The sequence below is a fragment of the Notolepis coatsorum genome, assembly GCF_963971535.1.
Source record: "Notolepis coatsorum genome assembly, chromosome: 4".
NCBI lineage: Eukaryota > Metazoa > Chordata > Actinopteri > Aulopiformes > Paralepididae > Notolepis > Notolepis coatsorum.
The window spans coordinates 126,243,904-126,262,836 of NC_140168.1; the positions used below are offsets into that span (position 1 = coordinate 126,243,904).

An 18,933-nucleotide genomic window follows, 5' to 3' on the forward strand; every position below is an offset into this window, starting at 1 on the left:
GCAACCCCATGGGATCTCGTTCCAAAAGATGAGTAGCTAATGTTATGATATATTTTGTCCGCTAGCATTACATTATCCTTCACTAAAAAGTGCGTTTAGCTTAAAAGAGCCACATCAACCTGTTTGTTTTTCATCAGTGTAAGCACGCTTTTGCGTTTGTGTTGTTTATTTAGTCCCCCAGTATTCCAAATCATTATATTCAAACTAGCCATAATCTAAACATGTTGTATTCTTGTGTGTAATTCGTCTGGAGTAAAACTTCACAATAGATATATATCCAATTATTGAGGTCCTGTTGAGAGCCGAGCCTGAAAACATACATATAAACCCAATCATATAATCCCCCCCTCCCTTACATGACCAGTCAGCCCAGAATGAGCCATTTATCTTTAACTTTCCTATGCAAATTGCCATAGGATCTAAAACTCTTAATTCTACCTTCATAGAATGTCACCCGTGGCTTGGCCACTCTCCCGTTAAAATAATAAAATAAAAATAAAAATAAAAAATATGCCTCAAATATCATAGTATATTCACTTAAACCTTATACTAACATGTATAAGTTAAAACACACCGAAGAACAAGAAAGATGTATAGAACTAAATTATAGAAACCTCAAAAAATAGAGAACATTTGTTTAAATCTAACTTTGCCAAACTTATACACCTAGATGAAAATGAAGGTTTTAAATATGTGTATGCAGTTCGTCCCCCAAACAGGGGTGGGCAGTATTCCGTTGTAAAGGTTGTTGTTCTTCCAGATATGATTCTTGTGTATAGTCACAGATTGTTCTTTATGTTCCAGGTCTTTCTGCATGCCATAGGGTGATATTATTCCAGAATATTCCGATATGACACTGACCGTTGAAAAAGTCCAGAATATTCCAAAATGTCAACAACATAGCATGACTTGCATAAAACCCATAAATCTAGCTGGCCCAAACAGCGAACCTTTACAATAATATAGAATCTAGCGCCACATATTAACCTATCTCTACATCAATGTCATCAAAGCTTGTTTGATGCCACTTTTGGTGTCCAAGTTATAACGAAGTAATCAAAAAATAAAAAAGAAGAATAAGACTTAGCCTCCTCCGCGTAGTGGGTCCCTCATGTACTCCTCGGCTTCTTCAGGCGAGGAAAGCTTTACCCTTATTCCATTTTTATCCATGATGGAAAGAATCGCAGGGTAGCGTAGTGTAGGTGGGAACCCCTTCTCAAAAAGACGAGACATCACTTTCTTGTAACTGGCTCGTAGGGACACAACCTCGCGGCAGAAATCCTTGTAGAAGTACACTGGTTTCTCATTGTATTGCAGATTTCCCCTCTTCTTTCGTGCCGCCCGGATAATCGTATCTCTTATTCCAGTTTGACGTAGGCTAGCAATAATCACTCTCGCTTTATTGTTGATGTTGTCTCGGATGCCAATTCTGTAGCGCTGATCCACTATCGGTCGTGTAGAGAGGATATCTGGTCCTAGAATTTGAGCTAACACTGTCGCGAACGAGTCGTTTGTGCAGTCAACTGATTCATCCAGTGCTACTATACGGATATTAAATCTATGGGAATGACGTTCCATTTCGAATATCTTAGCTGTTAGCTTCCCGTTGACCTCATCTATCTTCTCCGTTAGTTCCCCGATGCCGTCATGTAAAGCCTCATTGCCCGTAAGGAATCTCTGTGTATGTTCAATCAAGGTGGTTTCAACTACAGTAGTGCGTTCGGTTTGTACTGCAGCTGCCGTTTTCAAATCTTCGATTTTGGATTCGATAGATTCTTTGATAGCATCAACCTTAGCATCAACCTTCTCAACCTTAGCGCCGATCATATCAACCTTATCGGTTAAGATCTTTATTAGCTTAGCAAGAGACTCTATATCGGATGAGGTGGCTGGGACGATGGAAGAAGTGGCAATATCAGCTGTTTTTCTCTCAATCTCTCCTGCCATTTCCCGCACGGAGCTCGTATCCAACGGCGGATCCTCTGGAGAGAGTTCGGTTGCACGTTTCTTTACTTGATTCCTTGTTGCCATCTTGATTCTTTCAGATTCTTTCAGTCGATATAGTTAGTTGAAGATCTCAGTTTATATATACGTCGAGGTTTAAACACATTGGTGTTGTAAAAAGTGGTATTTGAAGCAAAAATAAAAAAAAAATGGTGAGGAGCTGTAACCAATGCGACCGTTACATGCTGGTGCTAAACCGGAAGTCACATATGATTGGTTTAATGCTTTCCCATTGTGTAGACTTTGTAAAACCACACACATGGAGGATGATCTACTGAGTTAAAAAAAAAAAAAAAAAAAAAAATGGAGTTATGAGGTTTTGTCCCGCCAGCAGCGAGCAGTAGCAGCAGTAGTAGTAGTAGTAGTAGTAGTAGTAAGAGTAGTAATAGTAGCAGTAGTAGTAGTAGTAGTAATAGTAGCAGTAGTAGTAGTAGCAGTAGTAGTAGCAGCAGTAGTAGTAGTAGCAGTAGCAGTAGTAGTAGTAGCAGTAGCAGTAGTAGTAGTAGCAGTAGCAGCAGTTGTAGCAGTAGTAGTAAGAGTAGTAGTAGTAGTAGTAGTAGTAGTAGTAGCAGTAGTAGTAGTAGCAGTAGTAGTAGCAGCAGTAGTAGCAGTATTAGTAGTAAGAGTAGTAGCAGTAGTAAGAGTAGTAGTAGTAGCAGTAGTAGTAGTAGTAGTAGCAGTAGCAGCAGTAGTAGTAGTAGTAGTAGTAGTAGCAGCAGCAGTAGTAGCAGTAGTAGCAGTAGTAAGAGTAGTAGCAGTAGTTGTAGCAGTAGTTGCAATAGTAGTAGTAGTAGTAGTAGTAGTAGTAGTAGCAGTAGTAGTAGCAGTAGCAGCAGTAGTAGTAGTAGTAGTAGCAGTAGCAGCAGTAGTAGTAGTAGTAGTAGCAGTAGTAGCAGTAGCAGCAGTAGTAGTAGTAGTAGTAGCAGTAGTAGCAGCAGCAGTAGTAGCAGTAGTAGCAGCAGCAGTAGTAGCAGTAGTAGCAGCAGTAGTAGCAGTAGTAAGAGTAGTAGCAGTAGTTGTAGCAGTAGTTGCAATAGTAGTAGTAGTAGTAGTATATCACAAGTACACACACCTGAGAGATATCTAGTACACACACCTGAGATATCTAGTACACACACCCGAGAGATATCTAGTACACACACCTGAGATATCAAGTACACACACACACCTGAGATATCTAGTACACACACACACACCTGAGAGATATCTAGTACACACACACACCTGAGAGATATCTAGTACACACACACACACACACCTGAGAGATATCTAGCACACACACACACACCTGAGAGATATCTAGTACCAGGGCTGTACTGGGACCAAAAATCGGCCCTGGCATTTTTGGCCCAGACCGGCCCACCATAATCGGTCGGACACCACCCACCAGTACACCATCCTTGCGGTCCCCTTAAATATGCGTACCTACTCTACTATTCCGCCAAACCACTACAAAGCTGGGTAGTAAGTGCCATGGACAAGTGGACCAGTGCAAGTGGACCAGTGTACTCACTCACTCTTGGCTGAATCTTGTTTTGGATGGTGATGTAAAAACATCTGCATCATAGCAGGCTCAGTCTATAGCCTGTTCATCCCTGTCTCTCTCCTCCACAACCTGGCTTGACTAGACATAAGGAGAGAGAGATGATTACAATTAACTGGTACATTCAGGTCCAGAATAGTTGGAATTCCCTGACAAAGATATGCAAAAAGCTGTACAATTTAAACAATACCATACTGGTAATGAGCAAATAGTTGTTTATTCAATGAATGCATGGAGCTGTTCCATCTTATTTAATTTGATACTAACTACTCAGTTCATACAGATTTCAAGTATTCAAATATCAATGATGAATATTGCATAAGGTTTACACAGTTAATAGATCACCTTCTTGTTTTATATTTATGTTCAGAGAGGAGTAATAGTTAGATCTTTGTATGTGATTTATATGGCAATTAAATCAATGGTGTGCTTGTTTGTTTGGGGAGTTTGACCTACAGTTAATGTGCCTACCATGTGAAGGTGCATGATCAATGGACAGCACAAAAAAAATTGTGTAGGTGGAGACTAGAGCTACCACAGATAGTAATAAGTTATAAGAGTAAGTAATCCATACCATATATATCCTAATAGTTACCTTATTACCATACTTGGCTGAAAATAAACGTTGCTGCCTGTTGTGAATGCGTTTTTCCCTGTAGGCAATACATAAGTAGGCATACATTTTAGCAGTTGAGCAAAAAATGTGCAGTTGAGTAGGCTATAATGTGCTGTGTTTTTATGTCTTCCATCGAGGACCACCTTGGAAATAAGTGTTTTAATGAATGCTTTTAGGTGATATCCTCAGGAATACAAATTGGTCAAGATAATTAGTTTTTATGATGTGTTTTTAATTTCCAAATACAAATCTAATCAAATAAAAAAAAAAAAGGTTTTTGCAGTTGAGCTACAGGTGTATTATACAGCCTTTTCATGCATCTTTATCAAGGGAACCCTTATCCTAATGATTTTTTAAATAATATTATGATGATACGATATGGACCTAGTAGTTGGGTCATCTGTGGCACTTCGTTTCTCAATGGATTTGTCATCTAGGAGGGTTAATAAACAAATTTAGCCAGGGTGTATTTTTTAAAAAGGCGGGGGAAATTTGTGAGACCAAAATCCAAAAAGTAGCCCCCTCCCACAGCCCCATCTCAATCATGTACCACAGCCCCCTCTCAGTCATGTACCAGCCAGCCCCCTCTCAGTCATGTACCAGCCAGCCCCCTCTCAGTCATGTACCACAGCCCCATCTCAGTCATGTACCAGCCAGCCCCCTCTCAGTCATGTACCAGCCAGCCCCCTCTCAGTCATGTACCAGCCAGCCCCCTCTCAGTCATGTACCAGCCAGCCCCCTCTCAGTCATGTACCACAGCCCCATCTCAGTCATGTACCAGCCAGCCCCCTCTCAGTCATGTACCAGCCAGCCCCCTCTCAGTCATGTACCAGCCAGCCCCCTCTCAGTCATGTACCAGCCAGCCCCCTCTCAGTCATGTACCACAGCCCCATCTCAGTCATGTACCAGCCAGCCCCCTCTCAGTCATGTACCAGCCAGCCCCCTCTCAGTCATGTACCAGCCAGCCCCCTCTCAGTCATGTACCAGCCAGCCCCCTCTCAGTCATGTACCACAGCCCCATCTCAGTCATGTACCAGCCAGCCCCCTCTCAGTCATGTACCAGCCAGCCCCCTCTCAGTCATGTACCACAGCCCCATCTCAGTCATGTACCAGCCCCCTCTCAGTCATGTACCACAGCCCCCTCTCAGTCATGTACCACAGCCCCATCTCAGTCATGTACCAGCCCCCTCTCAGTCATGTACCACAGCCCCCTCTCAGTCATGTACCACAGCCCCATCTCAGTCATGTACCAGCCAGCCCCCTCTCAGTCATGTACCACAGCCCCCTCTCAGTCATGTACCAGCCCCCTCTCAGTCATGTACCAGCCAGCCCCCTCTCAGTCATGTACCACAGCCCCATCTCAGTCATCTACCAGCCCCCTCTCAGTCATGTACCAGCCAGCCCCCTCTCAGTCATGTACCACAGCCCCCTCTCAGTCATGTACCTGCACGACTGGCGGGGGGGTGCTTAGTAAGATATGTGATTGGGCCAGCCCAGTGTCAGTCAGTACCAATGGGCTGCTGTTTTTTTTTTATATAATCAAATCATACCGGCCCAAATATGCGTCGGCCCACCGGGCAAATGCCCGGTATGCCAGATGGCCAGTCCAGGCCTGTCTAGTACACACACACACCTGAGAGATATCTAGTACACACACACACACACACCTGAGAGATATCTAGTATACACACACACACACACCTGAGAGATATCTAGTACACACACACCTGAGAGATATCTAGTATACACACACACACCTGAGAGATATCTACAGTAGTACACACACACCTGAGAGATATCAGGGCTCCAGACTAACTTTTTACATTGGTTGCACCAGTGCGCCTAACTTTTTCATTTAGGTGCACCAGCACATAATTTAGGTGCACCCAAAAATATTCACAGCGCCTCTTGCCGCTGAAATAATACATTTTAAGCGTTACCGTTACCTTTTTTGTCAGTTCCCATACACATTAGTAATTTCTTAATATGTTATGTAAATGATTGTAAACAGGAATAAAAGGTACAGATAAATGTTTTTTCTTTATTTAAATCACAAACAAGAAATTGTCATATGACACACAGCAGGTCTTAAAGTTCAGACAAATGGCTTTCAAACTAATTGTCTCACAAAATTCCACTGGAGCTTAAAAATTGAAATAAGATTGCAATAACCTCAATTGTTTAGAAGAAGGGGAAAAAAGAGATGTGCTTGACTTGGCAGCATAGACTCCTATGAAAAAAGAACATTGTATTACAGTTAGCAAAGTCCAATCCTTCACTTTTTTATGTCTATTTTAACACATTCAGCTCAGCTCCAGTAGCCTAAATCCAGGTTGTATGTCTATTACTCATTTTATTATTATATATTATTATTATTACTCAACATTAAAACTGAAAATTATATTTAAAAAATTAAACATAATAATAACAGATTCCATAGTTAGGGCCCTATATGCTTATTGAATCTATTTGAATAGCCTAATAACTATTTAAATGTGTTGCTTGTCTTATTTCTGCTTAAACTGGAGTTATTATATAATAACATTGCTGTACCTTTTGCATGTGCGTGCTCCACCTCGATGTGGCCAATTAGGATATTGATAGGTCTCCCGTTGCGCAATATGCGGCTGTAGACGAGCTCGCACTCCTTTGCAGAGATGTCTGTATCTCCGTCGATCATGAAGCTCATGTAGATGTTCTCCGCGATCTGAAGGGACGTCTTCTTTTTTAATGTGTCTGCAATCACTCCTATGAACTGGGCACAGGCAGTGTCGTTGCTGTACGTCGGGTTGACATTTAAGCAATTTTTTTTCATTAGGGTGATCTGCGATTTGAATTTAGTAAACGCCAGCTCTTCTTTTGCGATATTATAAGCAGTGTTGAATTTGATTTTCATTTCTTCCTCCTCGCTTTTTCTATTTGCCGCCGTCTGGCGCTGAAATGCTTCGTGGAGAGGCACTGTTGATGTGCTGGCAACACACCTGTCACGACGCAGTATGTGTTTTTTGGAGACACTATGCTTTTTTAATGTTTCTATTCTGAATGTTGATGATCTGACAGCAAACGCAGTACTGCCAGCCATATTAGGACCACACTCCTTGCAATACATGCAAACCATACTGTTTGTCGCTTTATCGTAGCGGAGCCAGGAAAATTAAACCAGCCATTCCTTCCGAAAGGTATATTTTGGTTTCAGGTTTCACAGTGGCGCAGTGGCATTTCAGTGAATAACGATCAGAGCCAATCAGAGGCAGATCAGGGCTGGTCTTTGCATAATGCACGTTAGAACCAATCAAAGGCAGAGATTTTTTTTATTTTTTTTTTTGAGAACGCACATGGCCGGGAAAAAGACGCTACACACACACACACACACACAGACCTGCTGGGAGGTGCACCAGTGCGACAAGGGAAAACATCCAGTCGCACTGCGCTGATATTTGGTCTCAAAATGAGACCAAAACGGGCGCACCCTGGAGCCCTGGATATCTAGTACACACACACACACCTGAGAGATATCTAGTACACACACACCTAAGAGATATCTAGTACACACACACACCTAAGAGATATCTAGTACACACACACACACACACACACACACACACACACACACACACACACACACACACACACCTGAGAGATATCGGTGATGAGCGCGCGGTACAGCTTGTGGACGGTGTAGCAGTGCAGTTCCGTCGCCGTGGTGATGAGCTGGATCAGGTTGGGCACAGTCTCGTCTCTCACATCGCCCCCTGCCTGGCAGAGAGGTAACCACAGTCACACACACACACAGTCTAAGACAGCAGATATATGGGGTACCCTACACAGTCTGAGACAGCAGCTATATTGAATTCAAACCTTAATTTGTCCTAAATCTTCCCTGGTCCACATGACCAGTACTCGGAGACATTTACACCCATCATTTGCTTTTACTGAATTCCGTCATGTAGCAGGAAGAGTTAACTGGACAGTGAGAGTGGAAGAGAGAGAATGCAACGTGGAGAGTCATTACTATCAGTACCTCTGCCAAGAACCTTCGCAAACTGCATGCTACCATGTCCTCCCTCCTCACTCCCCCCCCCACCCCTCCACCCTCATCTCTCTCTGCCGAAGACTTTTCGATCTTCTTTGAGGAAAAAGTGGAGAAATTCCGCAGCTCCTTCTCCCATCCTTCACTCTGTCATATTTTTTACCATTACAGACGCCGAGACCCTGACACTGGTAACGTCGAACCGTCCGACTACATGCCAGCTGGACCAGCTACCCTCCCCACTCCTGCAGACCATAGCACCGGACATCCTCCCATTCCTAACTGCAACCATCAACTCCTCACTCAACTCGGGGGTGGTCCCCACCTCCCTAAAACAAGCCAGAGTCACACCACTCATAAAAAAAACAACCATGAACCCCACCGTCATATACAACTATCTTCCTGTCTCTCTTCTCTCCTTCCTTTCTAAAACACTTGAACGTGCTGTATCCAACCAACTCACTGCTTATCTCTTACAGAATGACCTCCTAGACCCTAATCAGTCAGGCTTCCGGACTGGTCACTCCGTAGAAACGGCCCTCATTGCGGTCACAGACGCACAAGGCCTCTCCTCTGTCCTGATTCTCCTAGACCTGTCTTCAGCCTTCGACACAGTCAACCATCAGATCCTCCTTGCGTCCCTTGCAGGAATGGGAGTGGCTGTCTCTGCGCTGACATCATACCTCAGCGACCGCTCCTCTCAAGTGTCATGGAGAGGGACCCTGTCTGCCACCCGCCCCCCTGCGGACGGGTGTCCCCCAGGGCTCAGTCCTAGGACCCCTTCTCTTCTCCCTCTACACTAAACTCTGGGTAACATTATCACGTCCCATGCCTTCTCGTATCATTGCTATGCCGATGATACTCAACTCTTCCTCTCCTTCCCTCCCTCAGATATCCACGTCTTTGAGCGGATCTCGGCCTGTCTGACCGACATCTCCGCCTGGATGACGTCCAACCACCTCAAACTGAACCTAAGCAAAACAGAATTGCTTCACCTGCCGGCCAAATCCTCCCCCCTGACCAACCTTTCCATCACAGTGGAATGCAGCTGTGACCACGTCCCCGACCGCCAAGAACCTTGGTGTTGTCCTTGATGACCAGCTGAACTTCTCCGCTCACATCGCAGCGACAACCAGAACCTGCAGATTCCTCCTGAGCAACGTCAGAAGGATCCGCCCCTTCCCGATAAAAGAAGCCACCCAACTCCTCGTCCAATCAACAGTCATCTCCCGCCTCGACTACTGCAACGCACTGCTTGCTGGCCTCCCGGCCACTGCCACCAAGCCTCTTCTACTCATTCAGAACGCAGCGGCCCGCCTGATCTCAAACGTTCCAAAGTCAGCCCATGTCACCCCATTTCTCAGGGATCTGCACTGGCTCCCCATTGCCACATGAATCCGCTTCAAGGCCCTCGACCTGTCATACCATGCGGCAAAGGGAACCGCTCCCACCAACCTCCGGTCAATGGTCTCTAACTACACACCCTCAAGACCCCTACGCTCTGCATCTTCTGGCCTTCTCAGACCCACTCCTATGCAAGCTCCAGGAGGGTCATCAAGGAGAAGCCGCCTATTCTCTGTCCTCGCTCCACAATGGTGGAACGAACTTCCCACCACAGTTAGGACAGCCGAAACGCGTCCAATCTTTCGCCATTGACTAAAGACACACTTCTTCAATCAATACCCTAACTAACCTTACTGTCATGCACTTGTCCTAATATACTAACCTACACTGTAGCACTCAACACTGTTTGATGAACATTGTTACTCAGCTGATAGAGTTGTACCCTTCCTGCTGACTTGTCGTACAAAACTTGTAAGTCGATTTGGATGAAAGCGTTCAGCTAAATGACAAAATGTAAATGTCCCTGGAAGTTGCCTATGATAGGTCTAATAAGTGGTTGCAGGTGCGAAACCCTGACATTAAGGGTGGTGAGTGGCGCGCAGCAGGCTATAATTACCGTGGTGAGGACATGCAGGATGGTGTCAATGTGCCAGCGCTGGGTGGGGGCATACCTGCCACACACACACACACACACACACACACACACACACACACACACACACACACACACACACACACACACACACACACACACACACACACACACACACACACACACACACACACACACACACACACACACACACACACACACACACACACACACACACAGTGGTGCTTAGCAAGGATTAGAAAAATACTAATTTGAAGGCATGAAGATGGGTCATAACATTTATAAACCATGGGATCTGTTCAGTGCTCTTAACCCTTTCACTGCCACACTACAGAAGGTTAACCCTTTACTATCACACGGTATGTGATAGTAAAGGGTTAACCTTCTGTAGTGTGGCAGTGAAAGGGTTAACCTGCTGTTGTGTGGCAGTGAAAGGGTTAACCTTCTGTGTAGTGTCGCAGTGAACGGGTTAACAGTTTGGTAGTGGGGCAGTGAAAGGGTTAATGAGGGATCAAGCGTGGTCCCATGGTTCTATATAGTAGAGGAAAGGTCAGGCGCGCACTTCCTCACACGGGGATGGAAACACTCGATTTCAAAAGGGATGATTCTAAATGAATTCCTATTTGCAAGTCAAATAATAATAATGTCACATTTCATTAAATATTTTTACAAGTGGAAATATTATACGTCCACAACAGGTTTTTTCCCTAACAGATCTTTAATCCAAGCATGTTCTTTTGAATCTTGCAAACATAATTGTAATGTTTTTCAATGAAAATGAGAATGACAAAAAAAAAATCTAAAAAAAATTCTCCCAATACCGTGAATTATATTCACAATAGAGAGGCCTTCATGAAATGTTTGTGTAGTTGGCTCTCTTCCAACATGGCTGCCTGTAACCATTGGTAACCACTTTTGAAAGAAAATGCCTGATTTGTGTGCAGTGGTTGAGTAGGTAAAACATTGGAAAACCGTGATATTACCGTGACTCGTTTACCAGATCCAGTGATAAGACACAGGGGTCAGGGGTTGCCTTAACTCAATCAGCGCCAGACCCGAGGAGAGTCGGGTTATCTCGCCGACCGTTCAGCGCCAGACCCGAGTATAGTCGGGTTTTCATCGTTATTTCTTTTATTCGATATTTCTATTCATTTCTCTCACACGGACCTGGGGTTAACATGGGGAATCATCCTGAGATCGCCAGAGTGAAATACCGGCCGCATCCAGCCAGGTGGCAGTATCGAGCACCCTTTGAAACCTTATATCTTGCCCTGTGTTACGTTCAAATGTCTCCGGGCGCAGTTGTCTTTGTCAGGCGAGTCGAGCAGGTATCCCGATCGCATTGAGAAGTGTCAAATACTCCCGATGCATCTGTTGTGGTGGATTATGTTGGCGACACGATGGACACCAATACTGGGACTCGCGATCAGACAATTGGAATATTCTTTTTGGGGTACCTCCTAGTGAAGGTAAGGACTAAATTATATCAATTCTGCTTTGATCCAACCATGATTTCACATCGATCGCAACGTGTGTGTAACGTTACTCCACAACGTATGCCATTGGTGACGATCAAAGCATAAAAAAAATTACACCTCCCCTTTCATGCATTCATGATGAAACATAATACCTATTATATACATTTGATTTGGAAATAGTAGCCAGGCGAGAAATGCCAACGCTTTTAGTGAAATTCACGTATTGCTGCATATTGTCGTTTTCTGGGATTAGACAGGATCACTCTAAAACTATACTTATATTCACCACGGTATAACACGCAAACGTATGGATGAAAAAATTTATTCTTTGTCACATATTGAACGATATAGTTGATGGCAAATGGGCCATAGTATTGTATCCATAGCTATAATATAGAATATAGATATAGCCCTGCAAACACAGCCACTTATTCCTATCTTTTAGAGCGTTGGCGTGGTAGGAACAAACGATGCTCAAGTCCGTGGCGTCCAAAGACTTAACAAGGACAGTTCAGCAACAATAACAAAGCCCTGTGGCGGTCCAGTTTTATTTTTTGTATTTTATTTTTTTATTATTTTTTAAACAAACATATAAACAAACATGACAACACACGATAAGATATACAAGCATTAATTGTCAGGGCACATCCAATGAGATCACCTTTTAGTTAGTTGTTTTATATAAGATATACCCATAATACCTGTTATCTAAAAAAAAAAACCCTACACACATATGCTCAGCTCGAACCCCCCCCTCCCGGACCCCACCTTGAGAAGTACCTCCACTATCCCTCGCTCCTAACCAGACACTACCATTATAAGCTAGCTTTTATTCTCTCCACCACTTCTAACCACATTGACATTTTGGATTCATTGAGACCCAGAATTCTTGCTGTAGATATTTCATGGTAAATTACATCGAGATATGTAAGAAACCAAACTTTACGGCAAATTTTTTCCGGTTGAAACCAGCGTGATGCGATCAGCTTTTTGGCTACTGTGATACCCGATAAAACCAATCTCTTTAGCTGTGGATTCACTGCAAACTCAAAAACATCATTCAACAGCAATACCGAGGGGTGTACAGGTATATTCCAAGATACGAGTTTTGATATTTGTTGGGTCACATCTTTCCAGAATGCCTTAACTGGTGAGCAGTCCCAATACATGTGCATAAATGTCCCTTCGTCCCCATTTGTACATTGGGTGCATTTGGAATCTTGTTTGAGCCCCATTCGGCACAGTCTTATAGGAGTCAAGTATGTCCTGTGAATATAGTTAAGATTGATTTGTTGATGATCCGGGTTCCTTGATGTAAGTCGGACATTTGCCCAGGTTCCTTGCCAATCAAAGTCATTTTCCAGGTCTGGTATATCCCTCCTCCAGACAGAGTCAAGTTGGAGGGTTTCATACGAGGACGTTAGTAATTGATGATACAATTCTGAAACAAAACCTCTCGATGTCTCTCTTGAGTAGAAGAATTTGTGGTATCTGTGGTGTTCAATTGGTCTGTCTAATGGAACACCGTGAGACTTCAAACATAGCTCTAACTGTTTGTGAAAAAGCCATGTGGACTTGGTGAGATTAAATTTTTTGCGTATTTCTTTATCACTACAAAAACCCTGTTTGTTAAAAACATCCCCTAATGAGTGTATGCCTTGCTCTTCCCATATAGGGAATCTTATAGGTCGTTTTCCAATTAAGAGAGCATTGTTATTGAATAAGGGAGTATGATTGTGCCATTCTTGTGGGTTAGGATTATTTTTTTGTGATTCACGCCATATCCGGATCGCATGAGTAATTATGGGGCCAAATTTTCGTTCACAGTGCTTGATTGGTAGTTTAGTGTATGCTATGTCCTTCAGTCTATGTGGGGCTACTATGTTTTCTTCTATTTTTCTCCAAGATGCTAATGCTTGGGAGTCAAACCATGTTGTCGATGGACTTAATGAGTACGCCTTAAAATATAGGAAAAAATCTGGAAATGCCATGCCACCATCTGCTTTATTTCTCTGTGCGGTGGATCTTTTTATACGTGGTGGTTTGTTATTCCAAATAAATTTGTATGTGGAGGAGTGTAATCTTTTCCAGTAACCCTCTGGAGGGGGTAACGGTAGCATTGAACAGAAGAAGTTGATTTTAGGTAGTACATCCATCTTAACTATTGATATCCGTGCTTGTACTGTGTTTTTAAGTTTTGCCCATCTATCAAGGTCGTCTTTGATTTTGTTTTGGATTTTTGTGTAGTTGTGCTTCACCGTTTGTCTTATGGTAGGGAATATTTCCACTCCCAAGCATCTGAAATGTTTTACCATCGGTATCTGTCCTGGGAGGGTTGTATCTTTTTTTGCAGGGGTGTTAAGTGGAAGGAAAGCCGACTTCGGCCAATTTATCTTAAATCCCGATAAATCACCAAAGTCCTCAATCAACTTGAGCAGATGAGGCAATGTGGTGTTGGGGTTTTTCATGAACAATATTACATCGTCCGCATATAAACAAATTTTTTGTTGTGTGCCCTTGATTACGATAGGTTCTATGGATTGGGATTGTCTTATATATTGTGCTAAAGGCTCTAATGATAGATTGAACAGTCCGGGACTAAGAGGACAACCCTGTCTGGCAGAGCGTGATACCGGAAATATTTCAGAGATGATTGTGCCTGTTGTAATCATGGCCGATGGGTCTTTGTATAATACTTTAATCATATCGATGAATCCTTTTCCTAACCCCATCCTTTCTAGCACTGCCCACAGAGGACCACATTTGTGCCTCTCTCCCCAGTGATATGGACCCTATGCAATTTGCATACAGGACAAACAGGTCCACTGATGACGCGGTCTCCCAGGTACTGCACAGCACTCTCTCCCACCTTGACCGTCAGAAGGGGGGCTATGTGAGACTGTTGTTCATTGACTACAGCTCAGCGTTCAACACCATAGTCCCCACCAGACTGGTGGACAAGCTGATCGAGCTAGGCCTGAGCTCCGCCCTGAGCGCCTGGGTACTGGACTTTCTGAGTGAAAGACCCCAGGCGGTCAGGGTGGGGGGTCAGACCTCCAACACCATCACCCTGAGCATCGGGTCCCCCCAGGGCTGTGTTCTAAGCCCCCTGCTGTACTCACTCTACACACACGACTGCGTGGCCAAGTTCAGCTCCAACTCCATTGTGAAGTTCGCCGACGACACGGTGGTGGTGGGGCTGATCTCGGACAACGACGAGAAGGCCTACCGAGAGGAGGTTGAGGTACTGGAACGTTGGTGCCAGGACAACAGCCTGCTCCTGAACATTGGTAAAACCAAGGAGCTGATCGTGGATTATAGGAGAGGACAGCAGGAGACACACACACCACTGACGATTAACGGGGCTACCGTGGACAGGGTGAGCAGCTTCAAGTACCTGGGGGTCCACATCTCAGAGGACCTGACATGGTCAACACACATAAACACAGTAGTAAAGAAAGCGAAGCAGCGCCTCTACCACCTGAGACAGTTAAGGAAGTTCAGAGTATCGGGGAAGATACTCCAGTCCTTCTACTCAGGAGCTGTAGAGAGCATCTTGACCGGAAACATCACTGCCTGGTATGGGAACAGCACGGCACAGGACAAGAAGGCCCTACAGAGTGTGGTGCGCTCAGCCGAGCGTACCACGGGTATTGCGCTACCTCCCCTGCAGGCTCTATACAACAAGAGGTGCAAATCCAGAGCCTGCAGGATAATGAAAGACCCCCACCACCCCAATAACAGCCTGTTCCAGCTGCTGAGGTCAGGCAGACGCCTGCGAACTCCAGCTACTAGGACGGAGAGGCTTAGGCTAAGCTTCTTCCCCCAGGCCATCAGAGCCTTGAACAATGAACATTGAGAGACACAGAAACTGAACTATCCACACACAAGCACATACACGACACGCACGCTGAGCACGCTCACACACTAGCAGCCACTTTAACACTCATGCCGCACACACGCACACTTATGGCCAGAGGAAAGGCCACTTAAAGTAGTATAGCATCAGGAACAGTGTATTGCACTACTAAAGCTACCTAGCATGTCCTATATGCTCTGTAAATACTAATGTACAGATACCGAGATGGCACACCATGTACCTGTTTATTGCACTGTTTTATTGGATTCTATTAATATGTTGTACCACTGTATTTTATTGGATTCTATTATATGTTGTACCACTGTATTGCACATCGTCGCGGGCAAGACCAGCCGCATTTCATTGTATACCTGTATGCCGTGACAATTAAAACTCTTGACTTGACTTGACTTGAGATACGACCATTCCAGCCTGTCAAAGGCCTTCATAGCATCCAGGGACAGCATCGCCTTAGGTATGGTGTCCTCCTTGTCGGCATCAAGTACGTGCAGTATACGTCTTATGTTCTCAGTGATCAGGCGGCCTCCTATGAAGCCAGTTTGGTCCGGGTGAACTAAAGACGTCATATGCTTTTGTAATCTGATGGCTAATACCTTAGAGTACAGTTTGATATCTGTTCCGAGGAGGCTTAAAGGTCTATAACTACCGCACTCGTTGGGGTCTTTGTCTTTTTTAAGGAGGACTGTTATGAGTGCAATATTGTCAATTTTATGGAAGTTCCGCTCCTTGACTGAGTATAAGATCATATTTAGTAATAAGGGGCCAATTATGTCCCAACAAGAAAGGTACATTTCTGATGGGAAACCGTCTCTTCCTGGAGCCTTACCACTTTTCATTGCGGTTATGGCCTTCTTGAGTTCCTCTAGTGTGATCGGTATTTCTAACTGTTTAGCGTCATCCTCTGAAAGTTTAGGGAGAATAATTTGATTAAGAAATGTGTCCATTTTGTTTTGATCAAAGGTCATTTCTGATTTATATAAGTCGGAGTAGAATATTTTGAATGTATCGTTTATTTTTACAGGATCTGTTACAAGTACTTGTTGTGCTCTAATGGTAGTTATATCTGCAAATGTTGCATTAATTCTTAATCGCATGGCTAATAGGTGGCTGGGTTTGGAACCATGGGAGTACTGCTGTTGTCTTGTGCTGCGTATTTGTATTTCCGATTGTTGTCTGTATATGGCATTGATCTCTATTTTTAGTACGTTAACTTGATTTTCTAGTCGAGTTGAGTTGTTGTATTTCAGAGAATTAAATAACGTTGAGTAAAGCGTTTCCAGCTCATCCAGTTTTGTGCTTTGATTCTTGCGCATTTTGGAGGAAAAGCTATCCGTGAAGTCTTTGATCATTCCCTTTACCGACATCCATATTATTCTGGGGTCTTGCACCGAGTTTGCATTCTCCCGTTGGAATACTATAAGAGCTTCTTTGAGTTGTGTAATGAATTCCTTGTTGTTAAGCAGCAACGAGTTAAATCGCCATCTTGGGGCTCGGGAGGATAGTATACCAAATGTACCTTTAAGGAGTAAATAACAGTGATCTGATAGTGCGTTGGGTATCATTTCCACTTCATAATTATCAAATAGTCTCTGTGATGCAAAGACATAATCTATTCTGGATAGTGTCTTATGTCTCGCAGATCGACAAGAGTACTTTCGGGTCGTGGGATTAAGTAACCGCCATAAGTCCTTTACACCTGTAATCTTTGACCAATCCTTTAATGCCTTCGATGAATTCTTTTGTTCGCTGGAAAAGGCGAGGTAAGATTTGTCCATCCTTGGGTTCCAGATGGCATTAAAATCCGCTCCTATTATAAATGAGTAATCGGGAATGTCTAACATTGCATTGGTTAGTGTAGTGAAGAAATCTTCTTCGTACAAATTTGGGGCGTAACCGCTATCAACGCTATTTTCCTGTTCTTATGTTCAATCTTAGCTATAGTTATCCGACCTTCTACATCAGACCATACTCCCTTTAGTACAATATTCAACTTACGTTTAACGACTATTGCTACACCCCGAGTTCTCGTACCAATAGAGGAGTGACTGATATTATGGTATATGTTGTCCGCTAATTTACCTATGTCTTTCCCTAGAATGTGTGTTTCGCTTAGCAGAGCAATGTCCACATGTTCTTTTTTCATCAGTGTGAGCACGCTTTTGCGTTTGAGTTGGTTATTTATTCCCCCGGTGTTCCATATCATTATATTCAAACTAGCCATAGTCTATACATGTTGCATTGTAATTTTTGGTAATGCTTCTAGAGTGCGAGGCAATAATAGATATACATCCCACTAGTGAGGTCCCGTTGAGAGCCGAGCTTAAAAACATACATATATACAAATAAAAATCCCCTACCCTTCCCTCCCACCGAGAGTCGTACAGGATTGTATTCCATGAACACAACCTTTGCGTATGACTCCCTCCCTTGCACCACCGGATATCCCAGAATGATCCAATTATCCTTAACATTCCTATGTATACCATAGGATCTAACACTCTAAATTCTACCATAAGTAGAATGTCGACTGTGGCTTGGCCACTTACCCGTAAAAAATAAATAAATAAAAATTTAAATGAGATAAACTAAAAATAAAGACCACAAATAAGCTTCAATTGTCATGCCCTAATCACTTACATTTTATATGAACTTGTGTAATTTATAGTAACCCATGAATAATATGAAGGTATTGAACTGAAGAGAGAGCCTCAATAAATCAGAGAGAGCGGATGAAAAAGAAAAAAAAACAAGTAAAAGGAAGAGAACATTAACTTAGATCTTAAAAGAGCATTGCTATGCTTAAACATCTAAAGTATAAATTGGAGAAGTAGTGAAATTATTTCCCATTAATAAAAAACAGTTTTTAAATACGTATATGCAGCATTTCCCCTGACCGGGGTGGGCGATGATCGTTGTGTAGAGTGATCTTTCAGCCGGCCGGCTATGATGGCTCTGTGGTTCTGCATCTAGATAGCTGTTGATTATTCCCCCGAGGGGCTTCTGGTAGAGTGAATGACCACGTATTGCTGATATTCCAGAATGCTCCATATATCAAAGAATGCTTCGATGTTCTAGATTATTCCAATATGTCATTTTTACATTGTCTGAATGTTCCAGTATGTTCTGGAGTGTTCCAATCTTAAATCCAATATGTCCGCAATAATATAAACACGTCGGGGAAAGCATTCAAAAACTCTGAGCACGTAGGTCTCTCTGTCCCAAATCCTCGGTTATTAAAGGTTGTACTATATGGTGACCTTGCATAACTGAGATTTAAAAGGCCATTTATACACTATTCTGCGTGTTGTTCAGACAGGAATTTGGCTGCATCTTCAGGCGAGTTGAGGAGAACCTTTGCTCCTTGTTTGTCGACGATGCGAAGTATTGCAGGGTATATTAGTAGGGGTCTGTATTTCCCCAGGTAT

The 18,933-nt window shown here is 43.4% G+C and overlaps 1 protein-coding gene across 2 annotated transcripts in view; it reads right to left on the minus strand.

Moving 5' to 3' along the window:
* Positions 1 to 18,933, minus strand: part of ap1g2 (adaptor related protein complex 1 subunit gamma 2) — a 154,603-nt gene that overhangs the window by 49,145 nt on the left and 86,525 nt on the right. For both annotated transcript variants that reach the window (XM_084312334.1, XM_084312333.1), the window contains exons 13-14: positions 10,154 to 10,208; positions 7,797 to 7,919 (exon numbers count right to left, since the gene is read on the minus strand). In XM_084312334.1, the coding sequence (XP_084168460.1) occupies positions 7,797 to 7,919; positions 10,154 to 10,208 (178 nt within the window). The remainder of the gene's footprint in view (positions 1 to 7,796; positions 7,920 to 10,153; positions 10,209 to 18,933) is intronic.